Genomic DNA, 27,496 nt, shown 5'->3' with positions numbered 1-27,496 from the left:
GTTTTCAATCCTTTTACAAGTGTATCGAATATTAAAGGAAATGCAATTAAAAGTTCATGAATTATGTCACTACGATATATAATACATATAATTTAAGGATAATGAAACTGTAAATTACAAGCAAAGTGACACTCTGGGTTGTTTAGAAAGTATTAAATAGAAAGTTGTTTGTTTATAATATTAAACAGACTAGCCATTTGTCTCTTCTAAGGCCATGGTATCTTTAATCCAAGATTTGAAGGAGGTCACTCGTGTGTGAAAACTTGGAAGTCCTGGCAGCGCACAGCCGTAGACCGTCGACACTATCCCAACTTGGTACCAGCGTCCACTCACCTCACACATCAGTGGCCCACCTGAGTCACCCTATGGAAAAAAAATTACAATTTGTTTTTACAACACTCAGAGTGAAAATGATAGTGCCGCCGTTGAGAAAAAGTGACATTCTCATTACTTTTTATGAAGAAATACAAAATTTACTTTATTTAATTTGCGGTGATTTTATTTGAATAATTTATGAATTAGACGAGATAAATAGGTTTAAGTCAAACTTTTTAGTTCCACGTGGTTTATTAAAACTGAAACAAAGTGTAACAAAGTTTGTTTCTACTAATAGAATACAATAAAACATTTTGTTAGTTTTATTTAAATTTTTTTTTGTTTTAAAAGCGTATTTGTTAACGATTATATTTATCTATACTGTTAATTACAGTCAGCATACAGAAAATGATGTCTGGTCATTTTGTTAATAAAATGTACATTTAAATTGTTGCTGTTTTTATAATGGAAAGGATCGTACATTACATGGACTACGATTAGTAGAATTTGATTCATCGTATACGTCTCCCAATGTGCACACCACAGTGCGTGGAATGGGGGAATCTCCTACCGTTTCTGTTACGATCAAATCGCATTCAACTGGAGAAATGACCCTCAGGTTACCTGAGTTTTGGAAGCGGTTAACAGGAAAACCAAATCCTGCGGTATCAGATTTAGAGGCAAAATCTAAACAAAAGTCTTGGAGATTATTTAACTATATATATATATATATATATATATATATATATATATATATATATATATATATATATATATATATATCCTAATATATAAAAGGCCATGTGCGCAATTCTCTCTCTCTGTCCGCAAAATATTTTCGCCGGATATCACATCAGAATCCAGAATCATCAGCGATATATGGAGAACTTGATACAATTTTTGTTGAAAATAATATGGTAGATGTTTTAAATGTATAACCACAATTGTATTTAAAGAAGAAAAATTAAAAATAAAGGCATATTCGAATGTAGAAAAACAGTTTTAATTATACAACAGGAAAAGTATTTATAGTTGTGAAAAAGAACACATAAAACAATGACGTCACTTGCCTAATGTTTACACAAAACTCATGGCGTCATCTTCCGATTTTAGAATAAAAAGAAATGAATTATTTCATTCAAATTTGATTTAGATCTACGCACGCTTTGAAATGTATATAATACAATTTTCTCGGCCTAAACTTACAAAATTTACTTTATCTATTTAGATTCTAGATCTAGAGATTCTAGATCTAAACTAGGTATACGGAAAAACTAGACGTAGACGCCAAGATCTAGATTTAGACTATAATCTACTCTAGAATCTATTCACATCATACATTTTTATTTTAAAAGATAAAAACAACATAACTGCCTTTGAGCAGCCGGGTTTTTAACGAAATGTTTTAAGTCTCTTAATTTTAAGTCTCTTAATCAGCGAGTGCATTTAATATGGCATGATTATCGATGAAGAAATTGACTATTTTATTTAAATCTATAGATCTATACATAAAAACCTAATAAAAAATAAATTACTTTAAAAACACAAAGAATACAATTGAATAGTCGAGATTTTTACTGAATCATTTAAGTCACTTAATCAGTGTGTGCCTGTGTTATGTTAAATGTGTAGGATTTTTAGCTAATTAGTTATTTCTTTGCTTTGTCACTAATATCGTTCAGCGTGTAATAAAGCACATTGCGTTTTGACCAATAACTATTTTATATTTTTTTTTCTCAAACAAGTACAACATTTTAAAATATATAGGCCTATAATTCACGTGAAACAGGTACCGATGGCTAGTATATATATATATATATATATATATATATATATATATATATATATATATATATATATATATATATATATATATATATATATATATATATATATATATATATACATATATATATATATACATATATATATATATATATATATATATATTTATATATATATATATATAATTATCTACGTCGCCCAATCATGCGGGACACTAGGCACGCACGCCAGATCTCTATCATTCCTCCCGTTCCCTCCCGCGCTCTCCAGGCATGCGCAACAGTGTGTATCCACACTATTTGGGCAACTGTGTCATTTAAGAAGTCACTAAATAGCGGCATATGCTACGCTCGTATATTTATATTGAGCTATGAATTAGAAAATCTTCAAACGCAAACATTAATAGCTTTATTATTTAACCATGTATGTTGTGTGGGTAACCATCAAATTGCCACCTGGAACAAGTCTTAGTGGTCCCCATCCTGTGGCAGTGCATCGGCTTTCATTGTAAAACAGCTCCGACTCATCTAAGCAAATGGGAGAGATGTACCTGGTGTACTGGACTGGTTCACTGAGGTGGACGAGGGCAATGTCCCATAGCTTAAGATTCAGAGTATCTGAGGGTTAGCAAGTCATGTTAATGGACAACAAATAAATATGACAGTTTTTTTAAATAATTAACCTACTATAGAATGAATGACAGCATTACGTTTCCGACCTATGAATGGTTGCTACACTGCTCATTTATAATTAACTAGCGTACCCGACCCCCGCGCGTTGCCGCGGTGATAGAAGAAAGTTTGACGAAATATATTAGGATTTCACCCACGCGTTATCAATTATAATTATATGTTCTTAGACGCGTGACCTTCTTTTCTAAAAATGAGTTATTTAAATGTAAACAATGCCTGTTCTTGGATCTTAAATATCGGGACACGGGTTTACCTACACTACCGCATGAAAACCTTGAGTGTACATTAAGCACTCACCGAAATAATATGGTAGAACACACTTCGGTTACCGCCTCTGTGTCAGAGACTTAGAGGGGCGCTCTCAGGGCCCCCACCCCCCGATTACACTACCGCATAGGCGCGGCGTACGACCCCTGGCTCATTAAAACTAACAGGCGCCATCGGCCAAATAGCATCCTGTTAATAATGATGCAGATTTCGTCATTCGCTAAAGTGACACAAATGAACAGGATTTTTTTCTTTAACACGTAAAAAAATTATTTGATCTGTTTTAAATATCAGTGTGACTGATGCAATATGCTAGCGTTACTAATGGTCTATTATTAGATTCTCGATCTCAATTTCTGACTGGATTGTCTAATAATAGATGCTTATTGCATCATTCGCAAAGTGACGAAACTCTACAGTAGGCTCCTCATATTCAAAAAGTTATTTTTTCATCTTTCGCAAGGTGAAGATACTGTACAGAAGGATTTCCTCGCATTACAAAGTTATTTTTGGAAGCCTGTTGTAGTTTTACCGATGAATATAGTAGTACCCCTTACTCGCTATGCAGGACGCTCGATTAACGGATGCCAAGTGCCAACTTAGTCGCTCTAAAACTCTGGGCGCCAAACCGTGTATTGACGAAAGTTTTATTTTTATATACCGTATATAGAGAAAAACAAATCGCGCCCTACCGGGGCACCACCCCTGCGAATTTGAAATATTTTTTTTCTCAGATACCTCCCCAGGAATATTCTCAACAACTTCCCAAAGTTTCACGGCGATGTGATAAGAGGTGTGGTAATGCATAAAAGACACACAGACAGACAGACAGACACACACACAGACACACAGACATACATTGCTTTTTATATATATAGATATAGATAACTCATAAATAGCAGCTTAAGTTTTTAACTTTAAAAACGCAGTAATAATTTGGTGACACACGAATGACAGCTATATTTTGCAGAATTAGAAATGACAGCTATACTTTTTTGACTTACCGTTGTACATTGGGTAGATGTATACTTTTTCAATTAACCTCATCTGGACTCTTTCGTTCTTGTCATCAGTGAGGTCGTGTAGGCCGAAGTAAATTCTCCAGTTGCTGACGTTGGAGAGGGCATTCCTATAATAGGAAGGCAACATGTTATCATTTGCACTGATGTTTTCATTCAGGTCTGGTTACCAGTCCGTGTAATGTAAGTAGATTTTTCCCTCAAGACCGATAGTCAATTTTTAGCCCGTGAGAATAAATAAACCTTAAGCGTAAATTGACCACCCTCCGCAAAAACTAGGTTGAACACCCCTTCGTCAACAGCTTGGGTGTCGGGGACGTTACAGTGCGTGAGCGGAAACCAACAACGCAACTCATTCAGTTTAGTCCTTGATTGCAGAATCCCACCTAATCCCTAATGAAGGGCGTTCTTTAAACCAAATGTAGGCCCCTAAAAATGTGGATACTTGTATCGTTATAATGGTGGATTATTTCAAGATAAGATGGCCAGATAAATTATCAAATAAAGACCTGTGGCTCAACACCAAAACAGCAGCTAAAAGACAGGGACATTTAAGCCCGCAAATGGGGATGGATATGGCAAACACTGAGTAGAGGATAATATTGCGAGGAAGGTGTTAGACTGGAATCCCCCAGTAGAAGAGGAACGTAGACCGGCCAATGAAATCCTGGAGAAAAACAGTAGAAGAGGCAAAGGCTCCAGGGTTTACGTTGATGCAAATAAAGATAGAGATGTACAAAAACGAGTCATGAGGATGGGTGTGGCTGCAGCTCTTTGCTCCTCAGGGGACGTAAAGGAAGAATGCAATGATGCAATTCATTTCCCTTGCGATTTTATTGTGCTATAATCTTTGATTTCTAGATGTTACTTACGCGAAGCAGTGGGCAGCGGTCAAGACCCAGCTGGGTGAGATTAGAGATCCGCCGCATACATGTCTGTAGCCAGATATTCTAGTAAAGCCAACTTTCCCGGTGCTAACATTATAATTAATTATCATATAGTTTAATTAAAATTGAACAACACAGAACTTTACTTATACATTTTATTTAAAACGAGAGCTTTTGTACAGCTTGTAAAGAGATAACTTTTTTAAATATGTTAGTAATATGGTAGTATGAGGTAAAAGAAAGTGTCTTTCTTCTTTTCTAGGTTGTTGGGAGAATTGTCATTAAGGTAAAATCAGACGACGCTACATTATTAGAATAATATAGAACTTTGAAAAAAAATTTCAACACCGTGTAGTTTTAAACTCCTGACATTTTTAAAAATACTAGCTGACCCGCCGCGTATCATACGCCGCTATTTAGTTTTTTTTTTTTATTTTCTACTTTTCAGTACTTCATAGTTAATGAATTCGACACTGCCCTCCACCCCCCCCCCCCCCCCAGCTCGCCGCTGTAAAAGAAGCAGTACGTGAGGTCAGTTTACGGACGACAATGAAAAGATCAAGCAGAACTTCTTAGCTCTCCTTAGTTTCAAATCGTTTAGAAGCTAAAGTATCTGTCCCTAATAGCCGTTACTAATTCGACCGGCCTCTACGATTTTAAACATTCGGGCTGAACCTTAGCTCACCAGAATGGTAGAAGTTGGGGTGGTCGTTATATGCCTAGAGAGCGTGGGAGTAACGACGTGCATTTACGTGGTGGTGTCTCGCGTGGTCCATTTTAAGTGAATTATACATATACTTTAACATCATAAGTAAACCCATTTCACAAATGTATACTGAGCTCCCTGGGCACGATGAACAGACTACAATTATTGAATGTTCGCATCTAAATAAAGTTTAATTAATTTATAATTGAGTGGAGATTTTAATAATTGATACTTTTTTGTAAAACATTTTAATGTTACTGTTTTATTCTTAAGGCTATTTAATAGTAAATATTTGTAGCTAGACAAATAGTTGGCTGGTGCGGTGCATAAAAAGGCATATAATTTTAATAGTAATTTAAATATTTGCGAAAATGTTGAATTAATAAACAAATGCATTTCGATTCTAAATATGTTATAATAAACATGTCATACTTCCTACTTTAAAATTGTTTGGGGGGGGGGGGGGTGATCTTCTAACTTAAGCAATCTAAAAGCAAATATTCCTTACTTGAAAGTAGAAACATTATGGATTAAACAATTACATTCTTCACTTAAATGTTTAAAGTATAACTCAAGGCAAAACAATTTTGTTTTAAATAACCATGACTTACAACAAGTGATGCAGAGATACAAGCCAGGGCCATTCTCCAACTCTGTTAATCACCCCATTGACAATACGTTTTGTTCTACCATGGTCAGCAGAGGGTTTGACGCCACAGCCGGACCGATCTGTGTGCCAGATCAATTGGTTTTAACTCTTAAAATTTTCTACTAGTGTAAATTTACCTGGGCAATAATATTGGTTTTTTGAGAATTAATTTAATGATCTTTCCGTGAGAACGCAGCAAAGCTATGGGAGATGTGTGGATAGGAAACAGTAGAAAGTTAAATCATGGAGAAGATAATGCTATGGATTGGGCGAATGTTGAGGAAGGACACTGGCGCAGTAGCGTAGCGAGAGGGGGGGGGGGGGGGTCGGGGGGTTGGAAAAATAAAAATGAAAGCTTGGGGGGGGGGGGGCAAATCGAAAGTTTGAGGGGGGGAGGTGTAAATCGAAATCTTGAGGGGTGATGCAAATCGAAAGTTTGAGGGGGGGGGGTGTGCAAATCGAAAGTTTGAGGGTGGGGGGTGTGCAATCGAAATCTTGAGGGGGGGTGCAAATCGAAAGTTTGTCCCCGGGCGCCGGGAAGGGTCGCTACGGCTCTGCACTGGTGTAGATAAGGACAGGACCTGAAATGGAACCCCCAGTACAAACGATTCAGGAAGACACGTAGGGTGGGGTCTGGAGAAGGAAGAAACGGTAGGAAAGAATTGGGAAAAGCTAAAAAGAGTGGCAACGGATCGTAGAGAGAAGAACCATTTTACAGAAACCCCATGTTCTGAAAGGAGCGAAAACGCACAACGTGTAAACTAGTAACACCGTTTTTAAGGGTGGTCGCTCATCGGAATCGCTTATAGCGTAAAGCCGATGAATGTGGCAGAAATGCCCCATGTTGTGCTATATAATAGTTTGAAATATTTGGTTTATTTTTGTGAATTGAATTAAGATTTTAATGAAACAAGTTTTAATTGAGGATACAGTTTAACTTTTAATCAGAGTTACAGATTATGTCTAAAAATAGGTTTGTATTTATTGCTTCAGTTATGTCTTAAGTTGGAAATAATTTTGATATTCGTTTTCTTTTTCGTAAAGGTCTGTTATTTGAAATAGTGTGTTTAACAGGTTGAAATAAATAGCGTACCCATTGTTACTTTTAGCTAAACGTAAGGCTTTGCGGTTTTCATCTTGTATCTAACCAGCGGATTTCTGTATAATGTGACTCCGGTGCTTCTTGTATTTACATTTTTAGCATATTTTCGTAACGAACCGTGTTGTCGATGAATGGTAGGTGATGTTTAGATTAATTTTAGAATCTTGTAAAATTGTAACTTTTGCACATTAAGTTTGTGTTTAATTTTTTATTTAAAAAAAAATTAACATTTAAATTTAGGATTGTTGGCTATATATGGCCGGAGCATGGCCTATCTGAAACGTCTAGTGTCAAATAGAATTTAAAATCTTGGATATGACTTACTGCATCTATTAGTATAGATCTTCCCAATGTCTGTTTTCACTGAAGGATACAAGGCAAGACATTTGGCACTGACTGGGTTGTTGAGTTTAACTGTCATCCATTTTGATTTTCTGTCATTTGACATGACACTCAACTAGGATACAGATATTTTGAAAACAGTTGAAGTGATAATTTTTTAAGGGAATAATTACATTCTTAATTCTTTGATATTTTAGTTGCATCTATTAGGTACAACGATAATATCAAAGTTTATGTCACAGTTTAGACCAGAAATTGCGAATAAGTCTTGACAATACTAGCAATGTTGGATCTTTTGGGTGTGGCTTTTATAAAGTTCTTTTATGGCTGAATACCTACTGTTTTGATCGAATAAACTTAGAGTACTTTAAAGTAGAGTTATGGATAATAGAAGGCTTACTACGTTTGTACTATGGGAGGGGGGTGATATGTCATTCTTGTATAACTGATAAGTGTATCTTTTTGTGTGAACAGTTCAACAGTCAGTGTCGTCTCATGCAGTGTTTTTTTCAGACTTTTTTCTCCTGGGGGGCGGGGGGGAGGGTCGACTTAATTTTCCGCGGGGGAAGGGGGTTCGGACACTGGTAAAAGTATATTTTCTATATGAATTCCGTGAGGGGGAGCGGTAGATTGTCTTTGGGGGATTTCAAATTCTCTATATCAATTTATACACTTCAGTATATATTGGATACCTTTACTAATATTTAGGAAGAGACCCAAGCTTTTCTTTTTAGTTATTTAAATAGTAGAGTATAATTTATTTTCTACTTTTTAGCGCATTAGCACATAAATGCTTGTTATTGCCTACTAATTTGGAAACACTTTTAATTTGTTAATTAAAAAATAATAAAGCATCCAATTAGGTCAAATTTAATGTCGAATTGCATTGTCTTCATATTTTGACCCACGTGCCAACTTTGAACCGAATCTATCAGTTAGAAGTGCCCAAAATTTTGCGCGGGCGTTTCGATCCAGACTGACGACAGAGACAGTGCGTTAAATAAAAGCTTGTAAAAAGGTACGCATTATGGTGGTGTAAAAAAAAGACGACGTTCAGCATGGTTGGTTCGACAGTCAAAAACGAATTCCCAGTCGTGCGCAAAAAAGAGACACAAATAATAACCTGCGAGATTTCCCGCTCCCGAATAAAGATGTCTATTTTACGTCAATTGTCTATAATTAAAAATAATAATTAGTAAACAGTAAGTTCAGTGTAGAAAATAAATAAAAGGCAGTATTTAAAATACCTACCACATTAAACTTGATCAATCCACGCTAAGGGATCGTCCATAAATGACGTTACGCTTTTTTGGACATTTTTTACCCCCCTCCCCCCTACGTCACACATCGTCACAGAAAGTCAGACCCCCCCCCCCTAAAATGACGTCACACTCCACCCCAACCACCCTCTAATTTACCCTGTTTTAAATTTACTGTGTTTTCATCCCTTTAAAATTACCCCTCGTTGACACAGCATTAATAATGAGCGTGCTGGACCCATACGTGGCACCAGCAGGTAAACAATAATACAGTGAGGTAATGTCAAAGCTGAAAGTATTAATTTTTTTTAAAATACTTAATGTAAATGTAGGTATTTCTTGCAGACATGACGACACACGCGAGAATAACAATATATTTAGTATAATATGCAAATTATTTAACTGTTAAAACTATGCCCAGACCTTCAATTTTCCTGGTATATTTTACTGTAGCCTATATGATGGATTTAATAGATGTCATCTCTTACAAAGTAATATAAATGTCACAGATTTTTTATGGTAAAAACTTTCCACTAGATTATTAAATTGCGTGTTTTGCTGTTAGCGAAGAGGATGTTGAAATAGGACAAGAAATACCCTCACACTGACTTAAATCTAAGCAAATTTTATAGAAATTTTATTAATAACGATTTAATAATAATATCAGTAACAGGTTATACTTATAACTTAACCGACCATATCTATATACATTCATATTTCTAAACCTTAGCAAGATCATTAACCGAAGTATTAAAAAAAACTACTTACAACATTATTAACATGGCAATCCTCGATTAAAAAGTTGTAATATTTAAGCTAATTCATTCTCCCATGGAGAATGTTCCTTCATTGAAAACACAGGGACGGAATTGATTTTTTTCCCGTATGGAATAAGAATTCCCTTTACATCAAGGTCTTCCTCTTCTATCCAATCTACACTCTCACCATTAATTTCATTGGCAATTATAACCATCAGTTCACGTTGGCGACGTGTAGCAACTCTCAGAGGCCTGATGCGCTGTAATGGCACAATTGATGAATCCTGTTTGTGAGTTAAGGAATGATTGCGCAGCATAACCAATGAAGAGAAGTATGAGTGACACTTTTTACAAACCCTGTCGCTGATCACGGATTGAACAGACGGACAATACAAATCATAAGGGATTGTGCGAGGGGGAGGATTTCATCCACTTTTATACATTGAGCAGCAAAAAGAAATTTATGTGAAGAGCCATCTGTTGAACGCTCAGGTATTGATAGTCCACAGCTTGTTTGGACGACTGGTAAAGGTGGAGGAAGAAATATATCAGTTATTAATCTGAAAAACGAGCTTCTTGGCTTTGAGCAACATTTACCATCCATGCATTTAACGATCTGAGTCAAATACTGGCTAGTTCTCACATGAATATCGTGCAAAGCTGATCCTTTGAGAGCAGAGACGTTTCAAGGAGTTCAGACTCTTCTGGGTCTATGTATTCTGCCACTGTAGGAAATGTATCCACTGTCAAGTGTGATCATATTTCTGCCAAAGTGTTTCCGGCAAATTGAAAATTCCTCTTCTCTAAATCTGTGTCTATTGTGACTCCTCTTTCATCCAAATGACTGCCGTAGTGGTCATATGGTAAAACTAATCCCGTGAGCTCATTGCTAAGTGGCGCCATTTTTCTTTCAACTCTATTAAATGCACTTCTTCCTGGTGCAAAACCGACTATCTTTTAAACCTGCTATAATGTTGTAAATATTAACAAAACTCATTTTAAAACGCTACAGTATAGTCGGTAGAGAGTTTCTTCGCACATATCTTTTTAAAAAATTGTATTAGAGCGATCAACAATGAAATAATCAGTTTTTTGTCTCTCCTGTAAAATTTACATTTTCGGAGTTAGACGGTTTGCGACCGAGACCATGGATATAGTGATATGGGACGATTGACTGATCACTAACTACTCATTACTTTTTTTGTCTCATTTAAGCCTGCACTTTCTATTTCTGGCCCTCCAAACCGTTTGGGTCTACAATAAGTAAATAATTGCTCTTTGGGTCAGTGGCGAACTAAAAAAAAAGGCCACCCGCAGAATCCGGTTAGATGGCGCACATGTTTCTGTAGTGTAAGACTTCAAGCTGAATACCTACCAATGTTGCATTATCCAAGTCGTAATATAACAAATTGGTGCAGTTGGCGCTGTAATAGATATTGAAATAACTTTCGACCGCCGAGTGGTTAGAGTGCAGCTCTACTGTCAGCCATGTCAACAGAATTTCCTGATCGAAGGCCAGGTCTCTGACTCTATGTAACGAACCACTTCCATTTCGTTCTGCAGGTAGTGGCACAGGATGCAAGCAACTTCCATCTTGTGTTACAGCTGTATTAACAAAGACAAGTAACAAGAACTTAATGTGAAACCTGACAGCATATCCCCCACCCCTGTAATATAATAATATGCACTAAAAAGACAATAAACGGATGTTCTTTATATAATTTTACACCACTAATATTGTATACCTATATATTTTGTATTACAGACATGTACTAAAATTTTATGAGCCACATTAAAATATATGGCTGCTATGAATTATTTTTAACGGACGGCGTGACCTAGCGGCAGACTGTTCGACTGCTAGTCTCGGGTTCAAATCTAAGTTGAAGTCAGTAGAACGTCTCTGAGTCCACCCAACTCTGATGGGTACCTAACTCATATTAGAAAAGGCAAAGCGACTGGAGATAGTGCTAAACACACTATCCCTTCATATTCCGAGCCCACAGAAACAGGTGAACTCTACTTGCCCCGTGGACCGTCACTTTCCAAAAGGGAGCTTTACCTATAAACTATTATGCATTTTTCTCCTTATTCAGAAAAAAAATATATAAAGGGAAGAAACTCACCACAGCCTACAAGTTCCAGACTAAGAGACGGTATAATCTCTATGAAATCGGTAATGACCATCTTTAGACATGAAACAAACTCAATCTTGTTTAAGAGAACAGTTTCAAACTCGCCATTGTTCACGTATACTATCCTGTAGTTCTGTGAAATAGTTCATATAGATGGTGTTTCCTGATTACATCTGGACGCTGTAGCAGAGGCGTAGCTAGGGGAGGGCGGGGAGGGCGGCCGCCCCGGGCGCAGACCCTAGGGGGGCGCCAAAAGGGGTAGAAAAAATAAATTAAAAGCTCATTTTAAGCTGCAGTTTTGAATTATAAACAGTCTAAGTAAAGAAATTTAACGGCTGAGAGCCTTTGCATACTGATTTAACTGTTTTCTACCTTGATTGTGTAACTGTAAAACATATATCTTTAAGAAACAGTGACCGGAAAAACCGCTTTCCAGCTTTCGTAGATGGGGAGGGCAGGGGGCGCTTTTTCGAAGACTAAAATCGGAAAAATTCACACTGGATTAAGGAATAAATAACCGATATCACTCAGAAAAGAAACCCATTGAACTAGAGCGTATTTTACGATTGTGTAAGATAAAAATGAGTTAGTGACGTTTAAAATCCGCTCTACCTTTTTTGTCCAAGATGTCGGGGCGCTTTTTCACTAACAAAAAGCGCAGGATTTGTACTGGATCGGTTGCTAGATAACTCTTTTAACACTTAGAAAAGAAATCAATTGTATTAACACTTAATGTACGATTTCACTACCCAGTTTTGCTAAGTAATAACGCGACTATAGTTCTTTGAACGATTTTTACGATTCTCTCAACTTGATCGAGAGAGATCAGATACTTTTACTTGATTGCATTACATCTTGCCTGAATCACTGCATTAAAGAGAAACAAATATGACGGATTCTTGTATCGCTATCCGATCAGTAAAATAGCAGACTGTCGGAGCGGGTGGATGGGAAGCGACACTTTTTGCCAAAATTTTAAGAGAGAAGAAAATTAGTATATTGTACTGATTATTACTTTGTTCAACCTAACTAATAATTCAAAATGGCAATATTGGCCTACTATGATCGAAATTGTTCTAAAGACAAGACCAAAAGTAGACCAAATAAGGTTAGCACCTTCTATAAAATACACTCTAAACAGTGGTTCTTAACTTTTTGGAGTACCGAACCCCACCAGTTTCATATGAGCAGTCACCGAACCCTTCTTAATAGTTGTATCGTCCACACTGACAAATCCGACCGTGAATCAAATGACTCGGCTGTGTGTCTTGACCTCCGCGGAAGCCCTGAGACTGAATTACCGAACCTCGCGGGTTCGATGAAGCCCACTGTTCTAAGCTCTTTTGATTTTCTACTTTTTATTCGTTTCGGCATCTTAAGAGGTATTTAATTGGCGTCCAGTGAAGTTTTAGGGAACGACAATCAGCGTAAATGTTAATTTTTTTCCAGACTGTCGCACACACAAAAACACACACGCATATGTATATGTATATGTATATGTATATGCATGTATATATATATATATATATATATATATATATATATATATATATATATATATATATATATATATATATATATATATATATATATATTTATTTATTTATTTATTTATTTATTTATATATATACATGGATATGGGGGCGCCAAACTGAAAGTTCGCCCCGGGCGCCGGGGGGGGGGGTCGCTACGCCTCTGCGCTGTAGCAATACTAATAAGAGAAATATAATATCATTTTCCAGAACAAGAGTCCCTTCCGAAAAAAGATTGCAATTTACTTGCATCGTTAGAAATTATATGCAAAAAAATATGTACCCCTGTATATTTCAACTTTTATAGTTGTTTTTTTTTTAACTTCTAGATCCGTATCAAATTTCGAGCAATTTCCGATAATCAGAAGTGGTACTTTTTCTACTTTAAAATTTTCAAAAGCCTCTAACTTGAGTACTATTTCAGATAGATAAATGAAATTTCACACGTAAGTAAAAGATCTAATTATCTACCTTCTGTCAAATTTTGAGTAATTTTCGTTGAACGGAAGTACTAATTTACGCTATTTCCGATTTCTCAAAAACGCATGTAAATTAAATAAACGGGAGTGATCTCCCCTAAACTTTCTCGAATATTCTTATATAAAACAACAGGAGATGGGAACTCGGGCTATAGACATGATTTTTAATCCATTTTAAATACTTAAAGTTGTTAAAATAGAATAAAATCTCGTAGACAAAATAATTGCACACCAAGTGAACGCCAAACAAAAAAGTGCATAATAGTGCGCAATATTATAAGTACTTTAAAAATTTACATTAGTTTTTTGAGAAATTGGAAGTAGCGTAAATTACTACTTCCGGTAAATGGAAATTACTCAAAATTTAACAGAATGTAAAGAATTTGATCTTTTACTTACATGTGAAATTTCATTTATCTATCTGAAATAGTACTCAGTTATAGGCTTTTGAAAAATTCAAAGTAGAAAAGGTACCACTTCCGTTTATCGGAAATCGCTCAAAAGTTGATACGGGTCTACGATTTTGATAAAATACTTATATATAAAATTTCATCAATCTAGCTGTAACGGTACTCAAGTTATCGTGTTTACACACGGACAGACAGACAGACAGACAGACACACAGACATGCGGACAGAATTGCAAAGCCCAGTTTTTCAGACTGGATTACGCATAGACCTCTTAATTTTGATAAATCCAGGATTGATAATTTTTTTCCCGATTAAAATAAGTCCTCTATACTTCAGATGTGATGAAGGACGGAGGTGTAATACGGTGAAAATTGTTAAAATTTCAAGTGTATATACGAGAAAGTAAAAAGTAATAATAATATTGCGCACTATTATGCACATTTTTGTTTTGGCGATCGCTTGGTGCGCAATTCTTTTTTCTACGAGATTCTATTCTAATTTCAAAAGCTTAAGTAATTAAAAATCAAGTCTATATTCCGAGTTATATAAGAATATTCGAGAAAGTTAAGGGAGATCACTCCCGGTTTATTTTATTTTAAATTCCTATGTAATATTTATAGCTTGATAACGTATAGTTTCTCAAACAAATGTTCAATTTATATATCTAGGTGTAAGACTCCCATTTTTATATATAACTTCATTCAAAATTCACAGAGGTAACACACAACACTGTTTATGACTAAACCGGGAGTGATCTCCCCTAAACGTTCTCGAATATTCTAATTTAACACTACGTGGGATGGCAACTCGGAATATAGACATGATTTTTGTTTACTTAAACTTTTTAAAAAATTCATAAAAAACGTTTTAATAACAAGCTTTTATGTAATAATGCACTAAAAAGTAGAAAATAATATATAGACTACTATTTAAATAACTATAAAGAAAAGCGTGGGTCACTTTAGTATCAATTGGATATCGTGCGACGTCAAAACGGCCAATGACAAAACGGCCCCGTCAAAACGACCCCGACAAATCGGCCCCGTCAAATAGGCCCCGTCAAATTGACCCGTCAAAAGGGCCAGCGACATATGGATTCCGCCATATAGGCTCCCGACAAATAGGCTCCAGTCATTTAGGCTACCGACAAATAGTCTCCCGCAGTTTCTTCCAGGCATCTCTCCTGGGGGAAGAAGCCCCCCCCCCCCCCCCCCCCGAAATTTTTTTACCGCCCCGCCCCCCCCCCCCCCCGAACGAAATGAAATTTATATAATTTATATAGAAAATATATACTTTTAACAGTGTCCGCCCCCCCCCCCCCCCGAAGAAAGTCTGGAAGAAACACTGGTCTCCCGTTATATAGGCTCCCGACAAAAGGGCTCCAGTCAATAAGGCTCCTGACAAATTGGCTCCCGTCATTTTGGCTCCCGACATATAGGCTCCCGTCATTTAGTTTTTTCCACAAAACGGCCCCTGTCAATACGACTCCGACAAATAGGGTCCCGCCATTTAGTTTCTCCACAAAACGGTCCACTGACAATACCGTTTCTGTAAAGACTAAGTTTCCCGGCAAAGCGATCTCATTGTATGTGACACCTGCCAGTGAGACCCCTTCATCAATATTCTTTAGAGTTAGCTTATCCAACACTGTTATGTAATACAACGTATGCATCTCTTGTTCGGCAGGCCTTATTTTATATTAGTTTATCTATTATAAAATATAGTATGTTTTAATTTAAGGGTCATCTATCTATGACATCCTTAATTGAGTCGGTTATAGGCTGTTCCAACTCAGTGTGTGGGGAGAAGGGTCCACGCTGTACCTTCCTACCTGCAGTGTGCTTGTAGGCTATCAAAACAAAATGTTGTCATCATGTAAACATCATGTAGCCTATATCATACATTTACACTTCTGTGATCGCTTTTAAGCAACAGATCTTTTCTGTTGTAAATTAAACATTATCAAAACTTTAGAATTGGTGGAATTTAGCTGTTAAGGGCTCGATTTGTTTGTGAATTAATGTTGGTTCATGAAAAACAATTTCATTCGGGCATTTAAAAGAGTTTATAGTGGTATTGGAGGTAGGACAAAATGGTTACTTTTATGCCAATAGTGGTCATGCCATTCATTGGTCTGGAGCCAATATGTCGGGAGTCATTTTGTCAAAAGCCAATATGTCGGGAGCCCAATAGCCAGGAGCCAAAATGTCGGGAGCCCATTTGTCGGGAGCCCATTTGTCTTGAGCCCTTATGTCGGGAGCCAATATGTCGGGAGCAGCTTTGTCGGGAGCCAATATGTCCTGAGCCTATTTGTCAGGGGTTAATATGTCGGGAGTCCATTTGTCGGGAGCCTAAATATCGGGAGCCCATTTGTCGGGAGCCTATATGTCGCAAGTCAATATGACTGGAGTCCATTTAAAGGGAGCCAATAAGTCGGGGCCCTTTTGACGGTGCTATTTTGACTGGGTCGTTTTGTCGGGGGTCGATTTGACGGGGTCAAATCAACGGGCCCGTTTTGACAGGGCCGATTTGTCCCAGGCCGTTTTGACAGGGCACCATTGGATACCTTTACTAATGTTAAGGAATACACTCACGCTTTTCTTTATAGTTATTTAAATAGTAGTCTATAATTTATTTTCTACTTTTTAGTGCATTATTACATAAAAGCTTGTTATTGAAACGTTTTTTATGAATTTTTTTTTCAGTACTTTACATGTTTTATTTACAATATAGTTACATGACTAAAAACCATTGCGCACCAATTGAACGTGATGACGCGCTATTGAACGTGATGACGCGTGTGGTGTGGTTGGATAGACATACCTACTAATTCTGTCAAAATTTTAATTAATTCATAAAAAATTAATTAGGCATCCAATTAAGTCAAATTTAATTTCATATTGCATTGTCTTCATGTATTGACCCACGTGCCAAGTGTGAACCGTATCGGTCAAGTAGAAGTGTCCGAATTTTCACTCCGGCGTTTCGATTTAGACAGACTGACGACTTACGACAGACTGACGACTGACGACAGAGGAAGTGAGTTAAATAAAAGCTTGTAAAAATAGAATAAAATCTAGTAGAAAAAAGAATTGCGCACCAAGCGAACGCCAAAACAAAATGTGCATAACAGTGCGCAATATTATTAGTACTTTATAAATTTACATGCGTTTTTTGAGAAATCGGAAATTAGTAAATTAGTACTTCCGGTCAACGGAAATTACTCATAATTTGACAGAAGGTAGAGAATTAGATATTTTACTTACATGTGAAATTTTATTTATCTATCTATATATATAATTCTCTTCTGGGAGCCGTTAGAAAACAAGCTGCAAGCGCGCCTTTGCAGTCCCCTCTCTTCCTCTCTATCACTATCACTACCACCCCCACCCCACCCCCACATGATCTGGTGAGCTGTGGTTCACTCTAAATGTTTACAAATTGTAGAACCTGGTTTGTTGACGGCTATTATGGGCAGATAATTTAGTTTGAAACGATTTTAAACTTACAGGAGGTAACTAAGAGGAGGCTGCTATTCACCGGGGGGGTGTAGGGGGGTGTAGGGTAGGGGTTGGGGGGAGGGTTAGTGTTTTAAAGTAAATATTTTCAGTGGCAGCATTGGTACAGTCGAATTCACAAATTATGAATTACTGCAATGAATTACTGCAAAGTAGAAAATAAAACAACTAAATAGCGGCGTATGATACGCAGCGGGTCGGCTCGTCTGAAATAATACTCAAGTTAGAGGCTTTTGAAAAATTCAAAGTAGAAAAAGTACCACTTCCGGTTATCGGAAATCGCTCAAAAGTTGATACGGATCTACGATTTTGATAACATACTTATATATGAATTTTCATCAACCTAGCTGTAACGGTACTCAAGTTATCGTGTTTACACACACACACACACAGAGACACACACACAGACACACAGACAAACGGACAAGATTGCAAAATTATGTTTTTCCGTATCAGTGAGTGGTAAAACGTCGAGATTTTTTTACACGATTACAAGACTTTCTCTATACTTCGTATATACGAGAAAGTAAAAATGGCGAGGGATGACACAATGCTGACTGATATATGTACCTTACCTGTGATCAAAGCCGGACACAGCGCTTGTGATCAAAGACCCTCTGCTGAGAAAACATGTGTGGTCAAACCCCCTATGGTCAAACCCCCTATGATCAAAGCACCGCTATGGTCAAAGCCCCACTGTGGTCAAAACCCCTATGGTCAAGCCCCCTATGGTCAAAGCACCAATGGTCAAAGGTCCGCGCACCGCTCTCACGGAGTTCTCACTTGTGAATTGTATGTAGAGCAGTCGTACGACGTATGCAGCTCAAACTCCGTCACACGACCAGAATCTCCCGGCTCATTTTGAACTAGAAGACTCCTCAGTAAAACCGGCTTGGATATGTTTATCTGGAAAGTATCAATCTGAGTTAATTACGTTTCATATATCGAGGTCCAACATTGTTCATAATCTGGGCTTTTTTAAAGATTAAAAACAATAACATATTTAATCTATTTTTCTTATCAAGTAATGGACTCAAGATAAGTTTAATTGCTCTGAGAGGCGGAATTAAACCACAAAATACTTAAATTTGATGATTTATAAAATAATTTTAAAAAATGTATTGAAAATGCAGGTTATGCGCTAATCGGCAATTCTCGTGGTAAATGTATCAGTAATGTAACAGTTTACTACCCGCCTAAGAAAATAAGCGATTTTTTTTTTCAAGCGGGAGGGATGTGGTGGTGACCGCGGCAATTTTCTATAACAATTCATGGTATTTCAATTGTATTTTTAAACATTTCAAACAATTATCATTATTTATTAAACAACATTATTATTTTGTGTCAAAGCCTAAGTTTATGTAGATCTGGTAATAGTTTTCAAGTAAAATACTCAAAACAACCACGTTGCTATTAGATAGTAAATATCAGCACGTGCATAATGTGCTCAATTGGTCAGGTGTGTAGGGCTAACGTTCAGCGCGAACACAAAAAAGGGGAGAGGCGGTTTGTTATGGAAACACATGCAGCGTAAAGTTGAGTAAAAGTAACATAATGACATCATGTTGATTAGCCGAATTTACCCGAACCAATATCAGGCCGTTGATAATGATAGCTAGACAGCCACAAATAACAGTAAAAAGTTCGGTCTAGAGCATCTTCAATTATAATAAAACGGGAGTGATCTCCCTTAAACTTTCTCGAATATTCTTATGTAAAACAACAGGGGATGGCAACTCGGGATATAGACTTCATTTTTATTCCATTTTAAATGCTTAAACTTTTTAAACTAGAATAAAATCTCGAAGAAAAAAGAACTACACACCAAGTGAACGCCAAATAAAATGTGCATAATAGTGCGGAGAAATCGTAAATAGCGAAAATTACTACTTTCGGTAAAAAAAAATTACTCAAAATTTGATAGAAGGCAGAGAATTGGATCTTTTACTAACACGAGAAATTCCACTTATCTATCTGAAATAGTACTCAAGTTATAGGATTTTGAAAAATTCAAAGTAGAAAAAGTTCCACTTCCGGTTATCGGAAATCGCTCAAAAATTAATACGGATTTACGATTTTTATAAAATACGTATATATGAAATTTCATCAACCTAGCTGTAACTGTACTCAAGTTATCTTGTTTACACACACACACAGATACACACACATACACACAGACATACGGACAAGATTGCAAAACTGTTTTTTTCCGACTCATGGAGCTGTAAAACGTCGAGATTTGCAAAAATTCTCTGCCTGCATTCTATGACTCTGTATAACAAATAGCGGTTTGAAAAGCCTTTAAAATCGAGAGGCATGGTACACAGCGACCATGTGCGATCACTCTTTCAATAAAGAACAATTTTAGATAGTTTTAGCACATTCATCTGGTAAGTTAACACGCAATAGATTTACGGACATCTTGAAAAAGTCCCAATTATTATTTAGGCCTAGTAATCGATGTTACCGAAAATATCAAACCCTTATATCACATTATTAGTTAATGTACACATTACATGTAACTGAATCAGTTATTTTACAGCATGTATTTAGAGGTCTACTAAATTTTTGTGGACGCCCATAATGGGGGGGGGGGGGGGGTTCGTCGAAAGTGGGCGCGTGTAGACGGGGGGGGGAGACTGAAATCACAATTTTTTTGGACGTCATAAATGGATGACCCCTAATAGGCGGACTTGGGAGGGGGGGGGGGGGGATTTTCTGACGCTATATTTGAGAAAGAAGGGAAACACATTAGTTTGTTGGTTGAGTAGGGACATACTTAAAATGTTTGGTCTATCGATTAGTGTCAATGCGCCACCTACTTGTGTAATGTTATCAAACGTATTCGCAAATTTAAATTTACGTTTTAAAAATAACTTTTTCTTTCAAAACTCTATCGTCCCACGTCAGGTCAAAGTTCCAACTACAAGAGCTGTTTTAAATGGTTCAGGTCACGACGTGACATTACACACATCATACGATACTACACACACCTGACCCAACACACAACATACTACACTACACACACATGACAACATACATCATACTACACTACACACACCTGAACCAACGTATATCATACAACACTACACACACGTCAACCAACACACATCATACGATACTACACACACGTGACACAACACGAATCATACAACACTACACACACGTGACCTAACACATCATCATACATCACTACACACACGTGACACATCAAATAAGACTACACACACATACACACACGAGTGAGCTGACCTGAATCAACAGTTGATCAGTCCAGGCGCTGGGGTCGTACAGTGCTGTGTCGTCTAAGTTGCCGATTGTTGCAGTCAAGTTAAACAATATGCCCTCAGCCCCATCATGGTACCTCGACCATAGCTGGGTGTCACAGGAAAGCTGAATAAAATAGACGTTGTACAATGTAGTATCTCTTTAGCTGGCATTTAGTAAAGAAATTTTAGTGTAATTAAAATTGAACATTTGCCTTCATATACATGAACACGTTAAAAACAAGTTATTAAAAAGTCTAGTGACAATTTAAGCGCAATTTCCTTATGTTATCTAAAAATAGCTCTGTCGTAACGTAAAGCACACACGGGGACAAAGCCAGGTCACATGAATCCTCCTCCTTCGCCTGCGTCTCGCGCAGTTCGCTGCTAAGCCAGCTCGCGCAGTTCGCTGCTGAGCAGGTCACATGATTTACCCTCGTCCTCCTTCGCCTTCCACTGCCGATTTTGCTATATAGTACTGTAATGTATTATGTATAATGTCATTTTTTTTTTTAAATTTTGTGACCGAACGAAAGGATATTTTTGAAAACTTTCTTCGGCAATATTGTTCAAAATTATGGCAGGAATCGAATGGTAAATGTTTCAAGTCGCTAAGTGGTCTGGTTGCCGAGATATGGGCCAAAACTGCATTTTTTTCTAGATTTTTTGGCTTTTCCGGGAAATCCAGGAAGGAAACCCGGGAATTTTTTGGCCCACAATCATCCTTGGAACTTGCTTAACTTTTTTGCTTTTGGAACTAGTCCTCGATATTGCTTCGTTTGAGGAGGAGATACGACTTAAAGCTGCGGACATCCATCCATCCATCCATCCATCCTTGACGAGTTAATAAACGCAATTCTCCAGAATGGAAATTGCGCTAAAAACATTCGTAGATGACCATTCATCATATAATAATATAACATTTTGATAACCTGACTACTAACCGCTTCTACAAGCACACATATATGGGTAGGACACGAAAACATTATAATTCTCCAAAATGTCGAAACTACTGTAAATCTAATATATAAAGTTGAATTCTGAATGTGACAGCGGACAGCGTGATTACAAAAGAGTGTAGCAAAAAAAATCTTGATCGCCATAGTGTTGTATATTTAAAGTGCTAATCGTCTAAATTAATGATATAAAAATAATTATATTTTTGTTATAAAGCAAATTTCATTTTTCTAACGTACACTGTTAATTGGCAGCATTTCCATTAAACAAATTAAAGTAAATGTTTTACCCTTCACAAAAATTCTTATTGTATCTGAAATATATTTACATTTAGCACTCATTACGTCCCTTGATAAAATAGCAAAAACACAATTACTTCCCATTTTTAAAAACCCACAACGGGGGGGGGGGGGGGGGGGTTTAAATTTTTATTACTTAGATTTGGTGTTGGGAAGAAAAAGTAATTATTTCGTTGGAGTGGAGCGATCAAGTGCAAAATGTGGTAAGGAAAATGCTGTCATTTATTTATTTTATACTCTGAACGTACTGTTTACTAATTATTATTTTAAATAAATAACAGTTTACAAGCCGCACTTAAAAGTCCTCATTGTTTACTTCTATATTTTCGTTTGCGGATAAGCTTAGGGTATTATAGTCGTTCACTAAATTGAATCAGGCGCCCTGGCAGGGTTCGATTTAGCGCCCTGTGGTATCATGTGAGAGCTATGGTGTATAATTTTGCTTTTAAACAGTGCGATAGACAATGGATAAGAAATATTACTATAGTCGTTTACTACGTTGAATCAGGCGGTTCTGCCGGCGCCCCAGCATGGTGCGATTTGGCGAACCGGGCTAGACTTTGAGCACTTTGAGTTAATAATTAAGTTTGTGTTTATGGTTGCGTTTATTTGCATTATTTTAAGGTATTGTTTTTGTGTACGCTTGCGAGTGTGTTTCTATTTGTATTTGCATTTGTGTTTCCATATTTTGTTTGCATTTGTGTTTTCTTTGTGTTTGGGTTTGGGTTTAAGTTTGTGGTTGGGTTTGTGTTTGGATTTGGATTTGTTTTCGTTTGCTTTTATGTTTGCGTTTGTGTTTGTCTTTTGTTTGTGTTTGTTTTAGTGTTTGCTTTTGTGGTTTGATGGCGCTTTCTACAAGCTAGGATTTAATGCAATTTTTCAGCTTTGTGTCACCCCCCCCCCCCTAAATGGTGTCACCCGGTTCGGTCCGCACCCCCCGCCCCGCCCTCGCTACGCCTCTGATATAAACCACTTTATTGTTAGAAAGAACGTCATGTTAAGGTGTTCCCTTTGAACCCAGTTTGGGATATAAATGAAACAACTGGCATCCATGTGTAATTAAAGCAATAGGTATTATAGTCTTATAGAGATTGAGCATTACTTGAACAAAATGAATTTCCTGTCTAATCCTTGTTTGATTAAATACAGACGCAAATATTTATACCTTATTCAACTGATTTACGAGCAAATACAAACACACACACCCATACCTCAATCGTACACATACGCACTCAGCAACACTTGCAATCAAACACAAATACAAACAAACACACGTACCGCAATCTTGCACATACGCACTCAGACACACTTGCAATCAAACACAAATAAAAACGAACACACGTACCGCAATCTTGCACATACGCACTCAGACACACTTGCAATCAAACACAAATACAAACGAACACACGTACCGCAATCTTGCACATACGCACTCAGACACACTTGCAATCAAACACAAATACAAACGAATACATGTACCGCAATCTTGCACATACGCACTCAGACACACTTGCAATCAAACACAAATACAAACGAACACACATCCTCAGCCAGTTAGGGATAAAGGGGGGAGGCTAATAAAGCAGCAGCCTGGAGACCACGATTATTTTTGCCCGAACAATTTCTTTTACAGTCTATAATAAATTAAATGTGTATAAATTTAATTTTGTATACATTTTTATAATGTTTTCTGTTTATACTAGTTAAATGTAAGTTCACCCCGGGCGCCGGGACGGGTCGCTACGCCTCTGCACACAAGAGCTAGAAAAAGCTATTAAATCTCATACTAATAGAGAAATTCATCATTAGAATAAAAAAAATTAAATTATAAAAGAATAAATGTGTCTGCAGGGATGTGGCCTGCGAATTTGTACTACCAATCTGAACAGTGCTGCAAACTAACAACCACAACCAGGCGTTCCCTTGACTCTTTCCAAACTAACTGGCATGCACTGGCCTAACACCATTTCAAATGATACACGATTGGGGCAAGCTCTAAGAATGAATCCAGATGATACAGCAGGAATGGCGCTGAAGTGGACTCCTCAAGGAAAAAGAAAATAGTAAAGCCCAATGAAGATGTTGAGGCGCACATTGGGGAAGCGGCTGACAGAAGCCGGACTGCGCAGGAATAGTACCGAAACAAAAGTGGAGGGAGCATTTTTTTGTGGCGGCCCATTGTGTCTTGAGGGATGGAGTGGTCTAGCGGTAGAGAGCTGGACTGCTAACCCATACGTCTCGAGTTCGAATCCGGGTTCAAATCAGTGGACCGTCATTGAGTCCACCCAACTCTGATAGGTACCTAACTCAGGTTAGGGAAAGTAAAGGCGGCTGGGCATAGTGCTGACCACACTAACTCTTCATATGTCGAGGTCATAGAAACAAGTGAACTCTACTTCACTTGCCCCATAGGCCGTCAGGTTTCAAAGGTAACTTTACTTTACATGTGTCTTGGATGCACAAAGGAAAAAATAATGATAAGGCTGGAATTGAATTTTAGAAAAAAAAATTGTTTTATACATTTTTATAAGCTGTTAAAAAATATTTGTTTTCTACACCCCCTCCCAGCAGCCTCCGTTATACAAGAATTAAAAATGATTAACCAACACCTATCTACTACGTGATATATAATCAGGACAAGGTAACTAAAATTTAATTAATTTCAGAAAAGCGACGTACCCTACTTTGAAAACTACATATACATGATACACGCATAAATCATCACAAACACAATCACACAGTACCGTTTTGCACGATCAGACACACGCACACACACACTTGACAAACATTTACACATAGAACAGCAACGACTTACAAATCGTGTATCCTAAACACTCTCATACACACGAGGTAGCTTACGCAATCAAAGTCTTTGTTTCAAATTACTTAATTACTTACTTCAGACGCTGGTGTTAAATCTAACATGCATAAACATAGAAGTAAAAAAATTTCCTTCATCCTTCTATTTTGCGGGTTGTTTTTCTAAAAAAAAAAAATTAAACACAATGAGCTTTCTTTTTTAAACCGTCAACAAGCAAATTATTTTTTATTTAAGCCATTTTTTTACTGCGCTAAACAAATGTTTTGCTGCCGACTTTATATTTTTGAAATAAAAGTTTATCGCTGAAATGTTAGTGTAAAATTAAATTGTATTGTCGTTTAGAAACAATTCAATGATGAAAAAAAATCGAACGATGTAATCTTCATCAAAATATATTAATATGTTTTGGAAAAATATCGCAGGGGAGGAGGTAAAAATCGTCAAAAAGCGTGACGTCATTTATGGATGACCCCCAAGACAGACTCTGCTATCAAATTCAGTCGTTTAAACAATTTTTACAAGCTTTTATTTAACTTGCTTCCTCTGTCGTCAGTCTGTCTGTCTGTCTAGATCGAAACGGCCGAGCGAAATTGCAGGCACTTGTAACTGACAGATACGGTTCGTAATTGGTAAGGGGGTCAAGACATGAAGACAATGCATCGTGACATTCAATTTGACTTAATTGGTCGCCTAAGCCGTATATATTAAACTTCAGAATGGCCAAAGCTCCCTTCACGGTTTTCGTTTTGAAAGGTGCTTCCGCGCCGACTCCCACACTAACGGCTGGGACGTTGGCCCGCGGAGTCTTTTTTTACCTGAACTTTCCACTGCTTGACTTTTCATTACGCTGCCCTGGACCTTAAACATTCTGGGTCGAGGGGAACCAGTCCCCCTGAGACGGTCAGGGCATTGCTCGCCGCACCTCACCAGACGAATTTTACACGGCCTCAACCTCATAGTCTTTTCCCGTTCCTTGTTAGCCGGGTTCTACCAACACCCCCGCTACGTGTCCGTCAATCCCAAGTTTCACTTTTACGCTTTACTTTTTGCATTTTTCATGACATTTTATAGGTGGGGCTGCCTTGATGCCAGCTACATGGCCACTCCCCAGGCCTGGAGTGCAGAGGCGTAGCGACCCTTCCCGGCGCCCGGGGAGATACTATCGATTTGCACCCCACCCCCTCAATTTTTTTATTTCCTACGCCTCTGCTGAAGTGATTTTATGGTCATCGTAGTCTCGCTGACCTACGTTTCTCCCAGACTCACTGTGCACCTGACCGAGGTGTCCAACCGGCCCAACCTGGGAGCCCACTCGGGGTGGCCATTTTGAGCAGCGCAAGATCTACTCCCCCATGGCTGGCTTCCCACGGCCATGAGCTTCTTCCCCAGATGATGAGGGCCCGGTTAAGGATTATTACATCCCTTCACGCAAAAAAAAAAGAGAAGCCCCAGACGCGTTTTACCGAGCCTGGGGCTAACTCCCCACCCGTTTTCCACAGTAAGTCTGGGTGCGGCCTAGACTGATTTGACCGCTCCTTGTCCTTACGCTGGGCCAAATGATATTAGAGGAAGCAGGAAGGAAAAGTATAGAAGAGTCGAAACTAGGACCAAGTCGCGTATGTATAAAAATCTTTCTATAAACCAGAGATCTCCCGCTCTGGTATAGATGGGAAAGAAATGCAGAAAAGTTCTGTGTATCTGATGTGATAAAAAACGTCAAAACGTCTCCGTTTCTATGTCCTTGATAACAGAGGCTCCAGTTGTACGTTAGATCACGCCATACATTAAGCTCTCACTGAAACTAAAGTTTGTCTTATAATTTACACTCACGCGTTGCATAAAACTTGAAAGGCCTATGAAAGTAGCTACGGCCAACTGCAACTCAATGTCGAGTTATCTTCTATGAGAGTGAAGACAAGGATTCAAGTTCTGTAATGGCTACCAGTATGATCATCAGCTCATTTGGTCCTTGAATTTACATGGGATTGCAAGGCGCAACCGTCCAATCGTCTTTCGAGATTAGACAGCCAATGAGATGATGATACTTTGTTAGCTACTCTACTAAGGCGTTGGTAGAAATTTTTCATATTGTGGAAAATTCAATACATATATATATATATATATATATATATATATATATATATATATATATATATATATATATATATATATATATATATATATATATATATATTCGTGTTTGAATTCCACATTGGCTTAGAATGTTAAAACTCGTTTTATTGCTGTTGATTCTAATCAGAACATCTTGGGCGGTGCCACTGTTATTAAACTGGTTAT

At 37.5% G+C, this 27,496-nt stretch overlaps 1 protein-coding gene across 3 annotated transcripts; it reads right to left on the bottom strand.

The window, feature by feature from the left end:
• LOC131949300 (transmembrane protease serine 3) lies at nucleotides 1-27,135 on the bottom strand. 3 transcript variants are annotated; one of them, XM_059311117.1, is made up of 13 exons: nucleotides 27,029-27,135; nucleotides 25,276-25,359; nucleotides 21,108-21,248; nucleotides 18,639-18,761; nucleotides 11,908-12,049; nucleotides 11,157-11,386; nucleotides 7,747-7,879; nucleotides 6,283-6,400; nucleotides 4,951-5,052; nucleotides 4,064-4,188; nucleotides 2,556-2,717; nucleotides 797-975; nucleotides 1-363 (listed from the first exon to the last, which is right to left on the bottom strand). In XM_059311117.1, the coding sequence occupies exons 1-13, from the start codon at nucleotides 27,035-27,037 to the stop codon at nucleotides 190-192; spliced, it is 1,722 nt and encodes a 573-aa protein (XP_059167100.1). In that variant the 5' UTR covers nucleotides 27,038-27,135; the 3' UTR covers nucleotides 1-189. The 3 variants fall into 3 exon arrangements, with proteins under 3 accessions (XP_059167100.1, XP_059167102.1, XP_059167103.1); XM_059311119.1 differs by lacking the exon at nucleotides 4,951-5,052; XM_059311120.1 differs by lacking the exon at nucleotides 18,639-18,761.
• Nucleotides 27,136-27,496: the final 361 nt, after the last annotated feature.

This window comes from Physella acuta, unplaced genomic scaffold (genome assembly GCF_028476545.2).
Source record: "Physella acuta isolate Inbredline_101_S28 unplaced genomic scaffold, ASM2847654v3 ptg000688l, whole genome shotgun sequence".
Classification (NCBI taxonomy): domain Eukaryota; kingdom Metazoa; phylum Mollusca; class Gastropoda; family Physidae; genus Physella; species Physella acuta.
Note: the sequence above shows the minus strand (reverse complement) of the source record. Positions and strands in the feature narration are given on the sequence as shown.